Source organism: Ambystoma mexicanum, chromosome 2p (genome assembly GCF_040938575.1).
Source record: "Ambystoma mexicanum isolate Mex_15411 chromosome 2p, UKY_AmexF1_1, whole genome shotgun sequence".
Taxonomy (NCBI): domain Eukaryota; kingdom Metazoa; phylum Chordata; class Amphibia; order Caudata; family Ambystomatidae; genus Ambystoma; species Ambystoma mexicanum.
Genome location: NC_090923.1, coordinates 1386722670 through 1386740568, shown reverse-complemented (window position 1 = coordinate 1386740568; position 17899 = coordinate 1386722670). Strand labels below are relative to the sequence as shown.

Below are 17899 nucleotides of genomic sequence, written 5' to 3'. Positions count from 1 at the left end.
AGGGAGGCAATCCCGGTGTACCCTTACCTGGACGACTGGCTCATCACGGGGGAGACCCCAGTAATTTGCAGAACAAACATTCAAAGGACGATCGACCTCCTCTTCGAATTAGGTTTCTCAATAAACGAGAAGAAGTCAAGTCTGGTGCCCTGCACCTCCAAACAGTTCCTAGGAGCTATCCTAGACACACAAGAGGGGTTGACCTTTCCATCAGAGGAAAGAATTTGGAATATACTGCTGCAAATTCCGCTATATCAGGCCGGTCGCCATATAACGGTACGCAAAGCAATGCGTTTGCTGGGCATGATGGCGTCATGTATTTACCTGGTCCCCCACGCCGCGCGCCTGCGTCCCATGCAGGAATGGTTGGCGAAACAGTGGTCTCAGGCAAGTGGTCAGTGGAACAATCTAGTGGTCGTTTCGCCAACACTGGTACAAAGCCTTCACTGGTGGACAAGAGACAATCTGTCCAAGGGGAAACCCTTTTACGATCCCGAGATGCAGACGGTAGTGACAACCGATGCATGCCTGACAGGGTGGGGAGCTCACCACCTCCACCACACAGCTCAGGGTCTCTGGTCTCACTCAGTGGCCAAGAATCACATCAACCTGCTAGAGCTGCTGGCAGTCTAAAGAGCGCTTCAAGCGTTCGAGCCCTACCTGCTGAATCTGTCAGTGCAGATCCGGACGGACAGCACTACAGCCATGTTTTACCTAAACAAGCAAGGAGGGGCTTGTTCGCCAAATCTGTCCAAGCTTGCCCAGAAAATTTGGATATGGGCACTCAGACGGAAGATCTTCCTGTCATCTCAACATGTTCCAGGGGATCTCAATTCTCTGGCGGATGCTTTGAGCAGAGATCCCCTCCCAGAGGAACACGAATAGTGCCTACACAGAGAAATCGTAGAAGATATCTTATCTCAGTGGGGTTTCCCCACTATAGACCTATTCGCCACAAGCGAAAACAGACGGTGCCCACGATTTGCATCCAGGTTCCCACAGCCAGACTCCCAGGGGAACGCCCTGTGGATAAACTGGTCAGGGATGTTTGCGTACGCTTTTCCACCAACTCCTCTAATGAGGAAGGTGGTCAACAAGATGCACAGGGAATCGATGACGCTCATCCTAGTTGCTCCCATGTGGGCGAGACAACCGTGGTTCCCACACCTGCGTAGGCTAGCAGCGTGCGAACCCATCAGACTCCCGTGCTGGTACAACCTACTATCCCAGCACCAAGGTCAAACAGTGCATCCTCAACCCAGCTCAATGAACTTGGCAGCATGGCTCCTAGAAGTCATAGAGTTTGGACACCAACTTACCACAAAGGTGCATGGACATCCTAAAGGAATCTAGGAAGCCCAACACTTAGCACTGTTATTTTGACAAATGGAAAAGATTTGTTATCTGGTGCCAGAATAAGCAAATCAACCCAGTTGATTGCACTCCTTCCACTATTGTCACCTACATGCTCCACCTGCTGGACGCAGGGTTGGTATTTAATTCACTAAAGGTACACCTGGCAGCACTGTCGGCATACACCACCTCCCCTAACAAGGTATTGTGGTGGAAAGTACCAGTGGTTAAAGCCTTCATGGAAGGGGTAAAGAGACTCCACCCTCCAATTTCTAACCCACCACCAGGATGGGACCTTAATGTGGTGCTGGCTAAACTCATGGGCCCCCCATTCGAGCCCATGCATAAAAGCAGTCTCAAACACCTGACTTACAAAACAGCCTTCTTAGTAGCAATTACATCTATAAGAAGAGTCAGTGAAATTCAGGCTCTGTCAGTGCAAGATCCCTTCTTTACTGTCCATAAAGATAAACTGGTTTTACGCACACACCCTAGGTTTTCACCTAAGTTTATTTCAAAATTCCACGTTAACCAGTCCATTGAGCTTCCGGCTTTCTTCCAAGAACCCCAAAGCTCTGCTGAGGTGAAACTACACACCCTAGATGTCCGTAGGGCGGTCCTATACTATGTAGACAAGACCAGGCCGCTAAGGAAAACATACCAACTGTTTGTCTCCTTGGCTACAGGCAGAGAGGGAGATTGTGTCTCTAAAGGCACCATCTCTAAGTGGATTATAAATTGTATCCAGCTGTGTTACTCCCTTTCTGAAAAAACTCTGCCTTTCACACCAAGAGCCCACTCTACAAGAGGCATTGGGGCCACTCCGGCTTTAATTGCAAATGTACCCCTTGACACCATTTGCAAAGCAGCTACTTGGAGCTCTATTCACACTTTTACTCAGCACTACTGCATTGACACTCATTCCAAGACAGATACTCAAGTGGGACAAGCGGTTCTAAGACATTTATTTGCTCATGACCCTTCTCACATCCCACCTCCTTCTTCTAACACTGCTCAATAATCTATGCACAGCATGTGATCTAAGCAGATTCCACAAGCCTCAGAAGGGATACATTACTCACCGTAATCATATTTCTGATGCTTGGATCTGTTTAGATTCACATGCGACCCACCCTTCCTCCACTCTGAGAGAAGGCGAATGGATGCTTGTAGTCTTAGCTTTCTATCTATCTGCTTGGATAATCTGTACTCACGCTACTCCTCATGCTACCTCATGTCAAAAAAATACAATCTGAGGGTCCTAGACGCGTGAGGGATCATGGGTACAGTGGACGTCACACTAGGGATAGTATTACTGGCACACCCTGTGTCGACGCCCATTTTCAAGTTTCGAAAAACAAATTGTAATACTCTTCAGCTTCCACTAGATGTCGGCCTATGCACAGCATGTGAATCTAAGCAGATACAAGCATTAGAAATACGATTTCGGTGAGTAATGTATCCCATATTCATGTCATTTGATAAAACCAAGCTATGTTTTTGATCATATAATTATAATCTGTAATATTAAGGTTTCTTTACCATAAGCCCTGCCTTGCCTTTAGTGTGGGGTAGCTGACCGCGCTCTGCCTGCTTCTTACGGGTTCTAGTGCATTGTTACATATTACACAATATAAAATCAACCACTTTTTCAGCTTAGCCAAATGATAATGCTTGCTTTTAAGCATGTATACTTTCATCTTTGATGGCCATATCAAGCACTCTTAACTGATGCCCCTGCTCCTTGCCCCAGTGGTAATGCCGGCTGCCTGTTTGACCCCACAGATCCTGTACAAGATCCTGAAGTTTGAGAAGATCCATGAGCGACACAAGCACAGGCTAAAGCTAAAGGACATTGGCTACCAGGGCCTCATTTCTTTCCTAAATGAAGTCCCGGTGTCCATGCTGCTCATTCGCTGCCTCTCGGAACAGGTTCTTGGGTCAGGTGAGGCCACTAGCAAGTAAAGAGCAGAAATTCTACTTGCATATGTCTATGCATTTTTAAATCCGTTGAATTGATGCATTGATAAATTGTGTAACGTGTTTTTGTTTTACATATTGGAATATGATAAGATAATATCAATGTTTTATGGTTAGATGTAAATTGTATTTAATTGTGTAAAGGTTATTGTTGTAACCAAGTACATAATAAAATAAATTAAAAATTTAAGTCTATGAATTCTCAAAAATTGATGGCCGACATGGAACACCAGATTCATTGAGTCTTCATTGAGTCTTTCCATTGTCGTTCTTATTATGTCACAGTAGATCTATACATCTCTGGCGTTTTCCTCAGATGACTGAGGATCAATTGTTTGTGTCTGGTGAAGCTGCGCTTCCACATATTCGTCCTGCAAAGAAGTCCCTATGTGTATTTCTCCTATATCTGCTTGCAACTGCTCCTTACGATCGTTTGTCTTGGATGCTCTGAAAAATGTCACCAACAAGTATACCTCTCATCTCGGACTGGACTATAGGGCAATGCCCGAATTGCAGTCCCAATGTGCTAGTGTGTTACTATAATATCACAATCACCCCCACATATATATGTGGTGTAAGGGGGAGGTGTTAAAAAAAAATAATAAGTCCGACATTTCGGCTGTCACAATTATGAGGACGACATTTTGGGCCATTACCTTCAAGGATTTGTATTCCTCTTAAGCCGGTTAAGAATACTAATGGGTGCCTTTCCCTCCCTCGTCTAGTGGAGGCAGTTCCTTCCCTAGCCCAGGCGTCCCTCTACCCCAGTATGGTCTCTAGAGATCGGTAGCCCCTACTGTCTAAGCAGTGCTCCAGATAAGATTGGGAGGTTGGAGTGTGTTACTCCCTGTTTTTATAATTGGAGAGTAAATGCAATTTCAAGAGAAAAAATGTGTTCTATCTTTTACAAGTAAGTAAAGGGTATGTGACAGGCCGTATTTTCTGATTCTGGTTTCTGTCTCTCCACAGTTGGGCTCCCGCATGGTCCACCCTCCATGCAGGGCACACCCTCTCCTCCTTGATCCTCAAGGATATGTCAAACAAGCTCCCAAATACAATGGGAACCAATATGTGCACAAGCTTTCATCTATTAATATCCAGAACAAATATTTAGTTCACACAGGCCATCTCCGCCATTATACAAGTAAATGTCCCTTATCTGCAGCAGCACAGAAACATTGTGCTGTGTACACATATTTAAGGTGGGGGAGCTAGGGAGTCCATGGCTAGAACTGAGACAGAGCAGAGTGTGGGAGTCTGTCCTCACCTTAAAGTGTCAATCGTGAGCCTAACCAGCACAAAAAAACATACTTTGCATTGTGCTCCCTCCAACCTCCCACAATACAAAGCCCATACACAGTGTCATAATGTTAGCAGATATGTTGCAGCAAGATGAAATGATTAACCTAGGGTCACACACTTCGAGATGAAGCTGGGATCTTAAACCAGTCTGCACTTTAAATACTTTAGCACACATCCTCTTAGCTCTAGTTGATTCACATCTGTTAAGTTTTGGTTTTAAAGATCTAGAATAATACTCTACTTTCCATACATCATTTGAAAAGTATACAGTATAAACCATGAAGCTGGGCTTTAACTGAATGCTATATTCACAAATGGGTTGCTGTGTGCCGCATGTCATGTATGTTAGCAGCATACATGACATGCGGGGCACAGCAACCGATTTAAAGTACAGCTTTGTTTACTGAGCATGTAGTGTATTCCTTAAATATACTGACATCCAAACCACTGCATTTGTTAGTGCTTAGGATGACACTATATTTAAGGTAATAATAGCATTAGCATACCGGTGCTGATGGGTCCCAACGCGCTGCTGGCCTCCGTCAAGAGGTTGTGCTGGAAAGACAACTGCGGCGAACACACTGCGTCGAAATAGATGGTACTGATGGGGGTCACGCTAAGAGGGTGCACCAGCTAGCTGCAAAGGCTACAAACAAGGATGCCAGGTGCTGCAGTGTCACTTACATGCGAAAAGAGGGAGAGCATACAGAAAACTGCAATGGCCCACCATTGTGACTGATGGATACATAGTGTGACGATCTTTCAGATGGCGTCACTTCTGCTCATGGGAGAAGCCCTCTTCGTGAGGCTAGGGAGACAAGGCCGATAACCAAAAGACTCCTTGGTGGAGGTAATATGGGGGAGGATATCATGGAGAGAAACCCCACTCCTTGAGATAAGGATGCTATTGGGAGGCACAATCCTTTCAAATCCCAACCCTGCAGGTTGATGATAGGACCAAAACCTTATGGGTCTAAGCGCATTACTAAAACCATGTGTTACTGTGAAAGATTGAATCACCCTGACGGTTTAGGCACTGAGACGAAGAAACCTTCGAAAACGTAGTAGGACGCTCCGTTTATCAGAACTATACTTGGTGACCGGCAGGTGAAAATAAGGTTGCAAAGAAAAACAAGTGGCCTTTTGCCCCAACAAGACAAGTTTCCCTGAGGAGAAGAACTTGTCTCTTTAGAGGACCGGCAGAGGGCCTGACAGAGAGGCAGATAGTGTACGGCTGTGGCATGACCTGTAGTGGGTGGACCGTCTGGTCCGACAACTTTGCCAAACCTGCTACCCCAGGCTTGCTACAGAGAAGGGAGAACGAGCTGGGGACAACTGTGGAGGTACTGGTGGCACCTGGGACTGTATGAGAAGGACGGTCAAAGCCACTGATATCAGAGAAACTAGCAGCCGGAGGCTCCAAGAACTGGCAGCCTACACAGAGAAGGCTGATGGCATCATCCGAAATCTTACCGACCCAGTGAAGTATCCTGACCCAAATACAGGTAACGGGAGTTAATTAAAGTCCGGGAGAGAGCTGATGAGCTGTTTAAGAAACTCTTCAGACATTTTTATGAAACGTAAACACAACAACAAAGAACATTGAATAGTATGAATAGAGAGCACCTACCTCACTTGATGTTGTCCTGGAACCCAAGATCCCAACTCCCCGAAAAGCTATAAAAGGGGGGTGTCTTATCGACCCTGGAAAGTACAACAGGGGGGCCTAAAAGGGTTGCAGGCCCAGACATAGTTTATGCTCTCCTTCTCGATCCAAACACTGAATAGCTGGGGAAACCCCGTCCAAAGGAAAGAATCATCATGCACACCCCAGATTTGTCTTGGGCAGGACCAGCAAGCCGAACCCCAATCATCTTCTGTCATCTGTCTAGTACATATTGATAATTGGTCAACACCAGGTCCTGCCACGAGTACCGTCTTTACAGCGTATGGCTTAACCTTGCCTCTTCAATACACAAAACCCTTAATGTAAGCATAAAGAAATACAGAGGCCAGTAACCAATTTTGTGATACAGTTCCCTGGCTAGTCCCTCAGGAGGGTGGTAATGGGGAGTCGGGAGCAATTCCAGGAACAGCTTCATCGTTCCAGTTAGGCGGACCAAGAATAGTACAAAAACCTAGAGACTGTGAAACCCTCCCTAACGGAGCTACAAACCTTGTTGAAAGTTGTGCAGGACATTGTGGAACCAGCTAGGAGAAGGAACTCCTTCTCCTAGCCTCACTAGAACTTTGTGACTGTTTTCTGTTGGCTTACGGAGAACCCAGAACTTTTTTGGAACTTTTGTTTTGTATAACCTGATTAGCGTTTGGGCGCTTTGCATCCAGGAGAAGGGAGTCATTCTCCTGCATTAAGAACAGTAGCTGGACTTTATAGTGTTTTGTTTTAGTGACAAGGATAGAATAAGAGCCTTTGTGACCTAGGACGAAAAGTCTATAGCAACCACTTTCCACCACTTGGTCCGTCTCTTCATTCCTTGTCGCCACAATAGATACCCCACTTATGTGGAGGGCTGTGTTTATGGTTCTGACTTAAGTTGTCGTAATGGCATAAAGGCAAAAACCTGATCTGTCTAAACCATCTCTGCGAACAATCTAGGTGGTCCCTGCTCTAAGTTCCCAATGTGATGTGTAACATAAGGGTTTGTGCCTTCCAGATAGTTTGGCCCCACTTGTTTTTTTCCCTTGCATGTTTGGATGTTTCTCTCCCTAGGTCTGTCACTCTCCCTTATCTTCTCCTACTCTCTTCGCTCCTACTACATCCACTGTCTCTCCTCACACTCCCTGGCATTTCCTTCTCTATCCCTCTGATGCTCCTCTCTCTACCTCCATCTTACAATCTCTCTCGCCACACTACTACTACTACTTTCCCCTCTCCACAATATTACACTACCCTCTTTGCACTAGTACTCTGCCCTCTCTACACGCCTCTTTGTAATCCACACCTTACCCCACACACTCCGCCTATCCCTTACCACTGCCTTCAACCCCCTCCTGATTCACTCTACTCACACCTCTCCTCCGACTACCCTTCACACCATACACTCTCACTTGTACTCTCTAATTACCCCTATGCTCTTCCCTTTCTTTCACTCTCACTCACCTTTACTCAAAATCTCCCACCAACTCTCCAGCACTCCACTCCTCTGCTCGTCCTCCGTCTGGTTACTTGCTCCACCTTCACCTCCTTCTCCTCACCTCATCACTGGAAACCACACTGTGCCTTTCCTTCTGTCACCTGCTTGTTTTGTCTCCCCCTCCCATTGACTGTAGCACTCACCTGATTCTGGGAACAAATCTGTGCCTGTCTTTTCCCCAGGAGCTGGGTTACACAGACAAGAGGCTTTAAAACACCTTCTAAGCCCCTAAAGCTTTTCCAGCATGTTTGGGAAATAGTCTCCAGTGTGGTAGAAGTCAGGGCTCAGACCTCTCGTTATCTCTGTGATTTCCCTGAAGTGTTAGTGAGTTTTGTTGCAAATTCAATTTGCCCTTGTGGGCCTACTCGTGTTAGTACTGCTATAAGTTGCACTTTTGTAATACAACGTGTGGGTGTGGGAAGGAGTGCCCTGTGATTGAGGTATGGGCTGTGTGATGGGGAAAACAATGAAATCGGGGTTGTGAGGAATATTGGCTAGGGCCGCACTACCCTAGCCTTACAGGGAAGGGCACCCTCGCCGGGAGAAGTGATGTCATTCAAAGATTCGTCACACTCACCTTCCCTTGACAGCGCCAGGACCCTGTCCGAAAGTCTAATTGGGTGATTTCTTTTTCCCTATTTTGTTTTCATAGTTTGCATCAAAAACCAAATTGGTAAGTTCTAACTGGTTCAGTGTTGTTGAACTTTGCACTTCTCAGTTACTAGTAGGAAAATGGGCTTGATACTAGTAAAAGTAGCAACTATAGAGTGGCTGCTTACGGGACTACCAGAAATATCTGTATGGGGTTCCCAGGGTATTGGTATCAACCTCATGCTCAAAATCCACTGCCACTATCTGGGACTTGGTGGAAGTATGTCGGGAAGCTGAGAACCGTATGTGAGTTTTACCCACTTTCGCTGAATTACACTTTTGCAGAATATAGGAGGAGGGGGCTTTGGTGGAGTAAGAGGGAGCATGGGGGTCTCCTCCCAAACCCCTACATTTTGCAGTTAAAAGCAAAGTGCTAGGCAGTAAAAATTGAATCTGCAAAACTGTAATTCGGCAACATGTTTTTGTTGATCTTTCATAGATCCCCTTAAGTATGGGATCTGGAGGATCCAGTCTCTGGCCTATCCTTAATTTATACGGTGCCACCTAGACTGGATCACAGTCAGTCAGGGCAGAAACCCTGGAAGCAGATTGTCTGTTATGGGGCAGCATAGCATGCATACAAACATGGAGGGCAGTTAGGATGTGAGTAAACCCGGAGACTAAGTCGGGGTCACAATGTATTTCAATAGTTGGGGGAAATGGGCAAATTCCTTATGCTGGTAATCATTTTCTTATATCACTTTTTATATTTCCTTATCTCCAATGAAAATTACATTATGAATTGTAATACTGAAATAGTTTTCATCTCCTAGATTTCCATCCCAACTACAAAGACCTGGTGGCTGTGGTGTTCCTCTCCCACAGAGCGCAGTTGACAGTGCGGCTGGATGTCTGTCGGAAGGTACTGTGAGTCTGCCAGGGTTTACCTGGCTGACAGCAGTGTGCATCATTGTTTACTGCCATGGGTATAGGATGTCTGTGCTTTACAATGGTTCATCTGATGTTCAGATCTTTGTTGCTGGGAAGGTGGGGTAAGAACATCTTTCTCTGCATCTCCTACTTGTTAATCATGGATAATGCACCCATCGCTCATGGGTGTAAATAACCCGCCACAAGGTCACACACTTCAGAGATGCCATTCGTGACCTCCTTTTCTAATCTTTTGATGCTAAGCATCAATGCTGTACACGTACCCATTTCCTGACCATTCCCCCCTGGTGGTTCATACTTCCCTCCCCTGGACTTTGCAGTTATAATTCTGTATATGAGGGGTAGTGGAAGCTTCTACAATACATTAGGGTTTGTCTGCTATGCCTGCAAATGGGCTGCCTCTCCTGAAATAGAATATATTTGCTTCCCAAAAGCCTTAACATCAGCCATGCTTGGGTGTGGAGTGACAGTAAATTAAGAACACATTTCCCTACTAGCAACAGGGTCTACCAGTGCTGCTTCCAGCTATTAAATATGTTTACATTATATCTGGATGATTTTGATGGAGAATGGATGGAAGGAGTTTATGTTCTGCCTAAGCTAAAATAGCAGGATCTATCCATTGTTATTGTATGCCGATGGCCATTAGTAATTTGACAACCAGAGGGGTCTTGTAACACCTGATTAATGCACAAAAATATTTCAAGGAAGATATTTAGAATTAAGCCTTTCCAAAGCTGAGGTGGTTTGTTTTGGAATAAATAAGCAATCTTACAGATGGTAACTAAATCACAACAATATACAGCAAGCACGCCAATATGCCTATTGAGGGATTACTTAATCCACATATTGTTGCTTTAAAGCCTGCATTAATGAACTTGCACTCCACTCTGCACAGTTAACTTCAAACACACCCACCCATTGTGCGCCTAGCCATGGCTTTGCGGTCCATTGCACCTCCTAAAATACCTAGAACCTCACCTGCACACCCATACCGGTTTCACCCAATTTTCTTATTCATCACGTAAGCTACAGCTGCTCTCCTCTCCTCCCTCCAATCCTAATTTCCCAACTAGCTCCAACCCAGCACATCCTTTGAGGTCCGGAAGCATCACAATGTCATGAAACTGGGTACAAGACCTAATAACGTAGCAATATGAAATATTAGTGCAAGGGTTCTAATGACAGAGGAACTATAGAAATTCAAATATTTCTCACAGAGATTTCGGCTTGAACACAGCCACATTGCCATAGGGAAAGTTGGTTACAAAGTACAGCTCCCCCGATTGCTATTCTCATGCCCACTCTTTTGTATGTTTATGTTTGAAGCAGACAGACGTGACCTTCCAATATTGGCTCCCTAGGCTTTGGGCTTGGCAGGGGGTGGGTGAATGGCCTAATAAGGCATGGGTGCATACTGGGAGCCGTCTTTAGCAGAATAGTGCCTCATCCTTGGCTGGGCCTTATTTTGGAACATTTTCTTTAGCCTAGCTTGGGGGGGGGGGAATCCCGTCTTCCAATTTAGCAACTTGAGTGGAATGTAGTAACGAGATGCATTGTTGTATTTTAAAATGTTTGAACAGGTTTTTCCTGAAGTGCTTTTTCTATTCCATATTAGCTCTTCCACTTGATATATTCTCAACAAGACATTGTGCGCCATCTGGCTAAACAGGCTAGCTGGCAGGATACCTTGACCAAGCTCTACGTGAAGGAATCCTACGAGTCTCGGCAGCTCAGCCTGTCTGGCTCCGCCAATAGCTACTGTCTAGATCTGCTGAGAAATATCAACCGCAACAAGGCCTTGGCGTCTGATGAAGTGAAAGCGATTTTGGACAACATGAATAACCAGCCCGACACTCCAGACACAGACATTTTTATGCCCCTCTGTTTTGAAAACAATGACATCTCAGAAGGGTTCTCGGATCACTCCATGTCTCCTAGCGACAAAGATAAGCAGTATCACCCCTACAACTTCAAGTCTTTTGACTCCTTGGATCGTACCAGCCACTCTTCATCCAATACCATTGACATTCCAGGGTCGGATGAGCCAAGTACCCCGGAAACGCTCCCTTTTGACAGTGTCTACCAGCCACTCTCCCCCTTCTCCATGTCTCCCTTTGACCTACGCCTGGATCTGGTCAGTTCTAGCTCTATCACCACAGTGGAGAGTGGGAACCAGACACCAGCTAGCCTCCCGGGAACCCCATCCCCACTGGAGAACTTTAAGCCATTTCCAGGACTGCGGGTTCGTAAAAGCTCAAGTTTGTCCAATGTGTTGGATGAGAACAGTTACCAGGAAACTCTGCCTAGCGACACTACCTCCAACACAAGCAACCCCCAGGTAGGTTGTGTTCCTTTAACTGTTTAACTCAAGGCTGCCAGAAACATTTTCATTTGTTGACAGACTTGGCCATTTTGGTGTGGCAAAATGCATAAAGTGTTGCTGCAGCATTGTATTGTAAAAAGAACTGTGTATGGATCATAACAATTGGACAGTAAATGACAGATATTAGTATTTGGAGCATAAGGATATTGTGTTCGAATGAGGTTTGTGGGATCAAGATTTGTTTACACTTATTTCACAGAGGAAGTGGTGTGGAAAAATTGTTTTGAAAGCACGATGGCTAAATATACAATGGGACACAGGGGATGAGGGTTCAATAGAAGGGAAGGAAACAAATGGAATCAATTTAAGATAGACTAAAGTAAAGCTAGTCGGAACACAGACCCAGAAGTATGGTGATACAAGAAAGGAAACACAGGTGTTGTCTATTGTGTGTTGACAATACTGGTTCAAGAAAGGAAAACCTGATGGCGCAATTGAAAATGATATAGGGCTTTCTCTTCTTGTAATGTATGAATGCAGGATGGCTACCCTTTTACTGTTATAATAATCTCATTAAAATCTACACCAACTTTAATAGTCATACTGTCATATTAGAAATAAGTCATCCAGCTAGGTTTTTTTAGAAAACATTATGTAAAAAAAAGTCTTGCTGACTAATAAATTGTGGCCATCATTTGTATTTGACATGCATAGTTAAATATCTATTCAGGTGGCCCTATGTTGTCATTAAACACCCCCCAGCCAAGTAGGACCAAGCACAACAAGCGACTTGCGAGGGCTGAGGACTGTTAACTGCAATGTCTGCCCCTGAGTATGTAGTTAACGTTATTCACACTCCAGGCTTATGTCCCAGGGTACCACTATTTTTCTTTAAGGGAAAACAGGCTGGCATTTTGCATGTGCCCGATTCCACTTAAAAGCTACCAACTGAAGATGGCCGACCACATCATAAGAAAGGGCCATGGTTCCTTTTGTATGTTAAGCAGGTCTGGCCCAGCGGAGTCAAGGGGCCACTGAGGATGTAAGATGGAGGAGAAAGATAATTGAAGGAATGGAGGTGCATTGGGGAAGAGAAGATGTGGTGTGAAAAGTGGAAAGAAACCTTGGATCGGCCTGTAGGTAGAAACATGGCTATCCCTGGGCAGAGGTGGAGAATAATGCGGATCACAAGCTGTTACTAGGTCACTGGCAGTTCATGCATAAGTTCCGTAGATCCTGATTGGCCCTGGGCTGTTCTCTGGGTGCTAATGAATGTAATGAGTTAAATGAAATTCAGTGCCTATAGCAAGATAGAGGATTTAAGTCCCGTGACCCCTTTGCTACTCTCATCCTGATATGTTTGCATGAACGTAATCACTGTGGTTCACCAGCACTTGCGTAGTAGCAAAATGTAACTTATTTTTCACTAGTACCTGTACCTTTGCAAAATGTAATACTCTTCCATAAAATACCTCAGCGTAACGGAAAGAGAGAGCAGAAGATTGTCCGTTTTAGTCTATCAAACACACACAACATTTCTGCTGCAGCTCAAAAATACTTCTCCGGTGGAGGAGTAACTGAATGTTTATCAAACTGTAAAACATGGGTATCATTTTTTTATATATCCTTTCATTTTATTTACTGTGCTATGGTAAAAAAACATTTTGCAAATACTAAGAAAGCCATATCTATTTATATATCTATATTCAGTGAAAAACATTGTTAAAGGGACGTTATGGTTAAGTTGCATAAATAAAAACCTATGAAATTCAATGAAAAAACATTGTTAAAGGGACATTATGGTTACAAGAAAAACCGAAAAACATCAGAAATTCGCCAGTTATGGTAAGCCAAGCAACCATAACTCACGCCACCCCCGTGCCCTGCTAAGACTAACACCCAGGTTATCAAAGATGACATCACAAATGAAACACAAGACATATTTCCAAAAACATGCTTTCAGGTCCTTGCCAATACTCATCTTGCATGTTTGTTGTAGTCCACCACTTCAGGCTGTAACCGCAAGCAGAATATTTTTCCCATTAAAATCTACCGCTTCGGCCATGCCGCATGCCCCAATAAGTAAATTACAGTACACATTTCTCCTTGCTGACGTCCAGGCCCATTTCCCAGACACCAATGTTATATCACTGTGTTGTGTATTTACATTTTACACTTAAAACAGGACATATTTGCAAAACAATACTTTTCAGTTCTTGCTGAACCTCCTCGTGCATTCTTGCTGCAATCCCATCCCGCACTTCAACCTGTACGCACAAGCACATTTGTTTTCCCTTTGAAGGGCCATGACCCGGACAATCTGGCCGCCACTACCCATGGCCACATTCCATATACCTCGGTCACCAAAGGTAAATCACTATTTTTTGTACCTACATTATGACACTTTTCAAAAAATAAAACACGGACACATTTGCAAAACCATGCTTTCTGGTCCTTGCCAATGCTCGTTACACGGGTTTGCTGAAAAATCCGCCCATGTTTTAGTTGGTGTCCGGTCAAAGGTTCGACACCAAAACGATCAAATGCAATAGGGTCGAGGCAATAGGACCGAAAAGCAAAGGGTCGAATGTTTTTTTTTAAATATATATTTTGTTTGGTTTTAGTATAGTAAATAAAAAGTGGTTTTTAGACCAAAAACATGGGGTTGGGGGGGACCATCCTTCCCCCCCCCAAAAAAAATTCGACCCTTTGGTTTTAGGTACTTTTGATTCGACCCAATCGCATTTCGGTCTTTTGGATTCGTTCCTTTGACCTATAACCGTTTTAGTTTATATTGTGTCAAAATGTACATACATTTAATAGTCCTATAACTTAGCCCCCACTTGACAACATTCATTCAGAAGTTGCACAAACATTCAAGGTTGGGTCTATAATCTTTCTGAAAACATTTGTCCACATTCGCCAAATGGCAACATAGCTATAATCCCTCTAAAAATGTTGAGATCCCCCCCCTCTAATGTTGCCACCTCTTGACAAAATCCAACCAAACTTGCAAAACCATTCATTTCTAGATCTAAAATCTGTTTGCAAACGTTTGTGCAGATTCGTCAAATGGCACCACATTTATAAGCCTTTACAATATTTTGGGACCCTCCCTCTAATTTTGTTCCCTCTTGACAAAAAAGCACCACACTTTGCACAACCATTCAGAATCAGGTCTAGAAATCAATTCCAAAATTTAATTCATTATAAGCCATCCAAAAACTGCTTTTCACCAACCCTGTAATGCAGAAATAAGCATAGATGTCCGCAAACACCACAGGACTGCCCCGGACTGTTTGCGGACATCGGAAAAGAAAAACGCCTGTTTTTTGCTTTTTATGACCATTTCTCATCCTCATCACTCCTCACCCCCCCCAGAGATTGTTTAATTAGTTTGACAAGTGCAATGTTGCATTTTTTAAATGTTTTTACAACGATGTTCGCGGACAACGGGCGCTGTCCGCAAATCCAACATGGCTGGTGTGTCCAAAATGTCTGCAAGTCATCACATTGCCCTCTGGACCAATCGGAGGCCCGTCCCCCGACCGAACAGGGAAGTGAGTCCTCGTACTGAACCCAGATATCACAATTTCTTTTTTTACCTGTGTTTAAAACAATTGGATGGATTTACACCAAATTTACAAAAGTACGCTTTCGGGACCAAGCCGCCGCTCCTGCCGCAAATTTGGTGAAAATCTATCCAGCGATTTGGGCTGTAGGCATGAGCATATTTTTATTTCCATTACATCTATGGGAAACACCTCACATTTTGGGCCCCCCCCCGCCCTATATCAGACCTGTAGTTATGGTTAAGTTGCTCAACCCAAAGGATGAGCACATTTTGGGCAGCTTATAACTTTGCCCCCCCTAAATAAATCCTCACCAAACTTTGCATAATCAATCTTACGGGGCCATCTACTTTTTTGCAAAGTTTTGTGTGGATTTATTTAGGGGGGCAAAGTTATAAGCTGCCCAAAATGTGCTCTTCCTGTGGGTTGAGCTACTTAATCATAACTACAGGGCTGCTACCGCAGGCCCTGTAATATATATTTGGGAAAGTGTGTTTGTATGTTCGGGGTTGTGTCCGGCCCCATAACAGTTGGTGGACTGAAATGTTGGCCCACAGTCGGCATACCACTCTGGGTTGTAGTAGCGATAGTGAAATTTGACCAACCCCACATATTCGCCCTGTACAGGGCGGTGTCCGGCCCTGTGCTATCAGTATAGACGATTTCGGGAGACTGCCGATTTTGCAACTTTTCCAATAATAGGAAGTTGGGACACAATATCGGCATACCAGTCTTGGATGTACTGGGGATAGTGAAATTTGACCAACCCCACCCATTCGGCCTGCACAGGGGTGTAGCAGGGGCCAGCCCTGTGCTATCAGTATAGGGGATTTCGGGAGATTGACGATTTTGCAATATTTCAAAAATAGGAAGTTATGACACAATGAAACAAACACAAGGCTGTAGCAGACCCCCATATGCACGTCAGCTACAAACCAGTGCAATATATGAGAACATCTGTTAGTTTGTTCCTCATACAATTCCTCACTGTTTCACCAGTCTGCACCAACTTTTGCGTAGTTACCTGTTAGGACCCTCCGGACATTACTGGCTACATGAAATTCAGACACCCTACCCCTTTCCCCGGATTTCAGCCCCTTCACACATGAGACGGTTGCCTGAAATTGGCGAAACATCATTGTGTTCGTAGAAGGACCGGACAGACCTCATTTTAAACCTCTCGACACAAGGAACAAAACTCAAAGGCCTCAAACGACATTTGAAGGCTCTAGGCTGCAACGTTTGAGATATTTGCAATGCACTGCACCGCGCCAGGATGAATCGACAGGGTGGGGAGAGCGCACAAAAGGTCCCAGTATGCTGCAGTATGTTCACTCTGGCCTCCCCTCCTCGTCTGCTCCGGGGTATTTGAGCCAGCCACACACACCCATTCTCTCTGCAGTTCACTTCAGAGTGCAAAGCACATCCAACGATAAGCGCCTCCGAACATGACCTACAGGATCATTGACTTTCAGCAATTGGTGAGTGTGTTATGTCTCTACAGAACTTGTGCAGGGTATGGGTACTTTTTGCTGGTATACACATAAAACTCAAGTATTATTTAAAAAGATAGCCATTAAGACAAATCATGACATAAGAAAGACAACTATCCCAATATATGCAGTGCTGTCATATTTTCGTTGTTGATAGAATTGCCTGTATGAATATCACTACTGCAAGAGGCAATGAAAGCTGGTTACCACTGCAGGAGGCAGTGAAAGCTGGTTACCGGCCCCAGCCTTGTGCCAGAATGATTCTGAATTGGGAAACCTCTCATTGTGTACAAAGGCACCAAGGTGTCTCACGCTGATGGTACCTATACAATCAAAGAAAATATGTTTGCAAGATTCTGTTAATGATTAATTACAATACCTACATGCAGGCTTCTTTGAACCAGTCACATTTCTGATGTCATTGTTTTACCAATTGGCAATATGTTCAAACAAAAGTTTAGGAATATATTTATATATTTATCATTCCAAAATGTCATTGAATAACTATGCAGAACATTACACGTTTTTTCAGTTGAAGCAAATTCCTTGTATAACTTGTATTTCTTAATTGCCGATTTGGTATTGACCCAATATAATTCCCATAATCTGTGTTTATTTCTGCACGAGTTTCTGATGAATTTCTCTTTATATTCAGCTAGACCAAAGAGGATATCATTGCATTCTTTACAAACTCGCTCATTTCCTCATATGCACCCTTCTACAGCATAATATTTAAGTCTAAAAACATGGAATTGTGGGGAGGGGTTAGTATTTTGTGATGTAGCATTGAGTTCCACTGGGCATGTGCCTTCAAGTAGATCAATTCATATTGAAAAGCCATTATAGATAGAATTGGGCAGGGATAGCACCTTCATACAAAGCAAATTCTCAAGTACACACAGTTTTTGCCAGTTGCACAAACTCCAGATTTCCAGGCCATAAATTAGGTCAGTCAACAATTACTATATTTGACAAGTTGTTTTAGAAGATTATTCTGTTAACATATACGGCATTTCTCATGTGACATGATTAGAGTAACAAATAATAAAATGCAGTGAGATTGACACATTTCGGGAGCTAACCTCCCTTTTTCAGGACCATAAGTGTCATACATTTCACAGAATTCAACACTTGAAATCAGTCTTCTAGCTTCAACAAAAGCATTCACTCTAGTGT

At 44.1% G+C, this 17899-nt stretch overlaps 1 protein-coding gene across 4 annotated transcripts in view; it reads left to right on the top strand.

Annotated features, from left to right (window-relative positions):
* Window positions 1–17899, top strand: part of NBEAL2 (neurobeachin like 2) — a 1179347-nt gene that overhangs the window by 752757 nt on the left and 408691 nt on the right. For all 4 annotated transcript variants that reach the window (XM_069645798.1, XM_069645800.1, XM_069645799.1 and 1 more), the window contains 3 exons: window positions 3139–3298; window positions 9215–9303; window positions 10951–11673. In XM_069645798.1, coding sequence (XP_069501899.1) covers window positions 3139–3298; window positions 9215–9303; window positions 10951–11673 — 972 coding nt within the window. The remainder of the gene's footprint in view (window positions 1–3138; window positions 3299–9214; window positions 9304–10950; window positions 11674–17899) is intronic.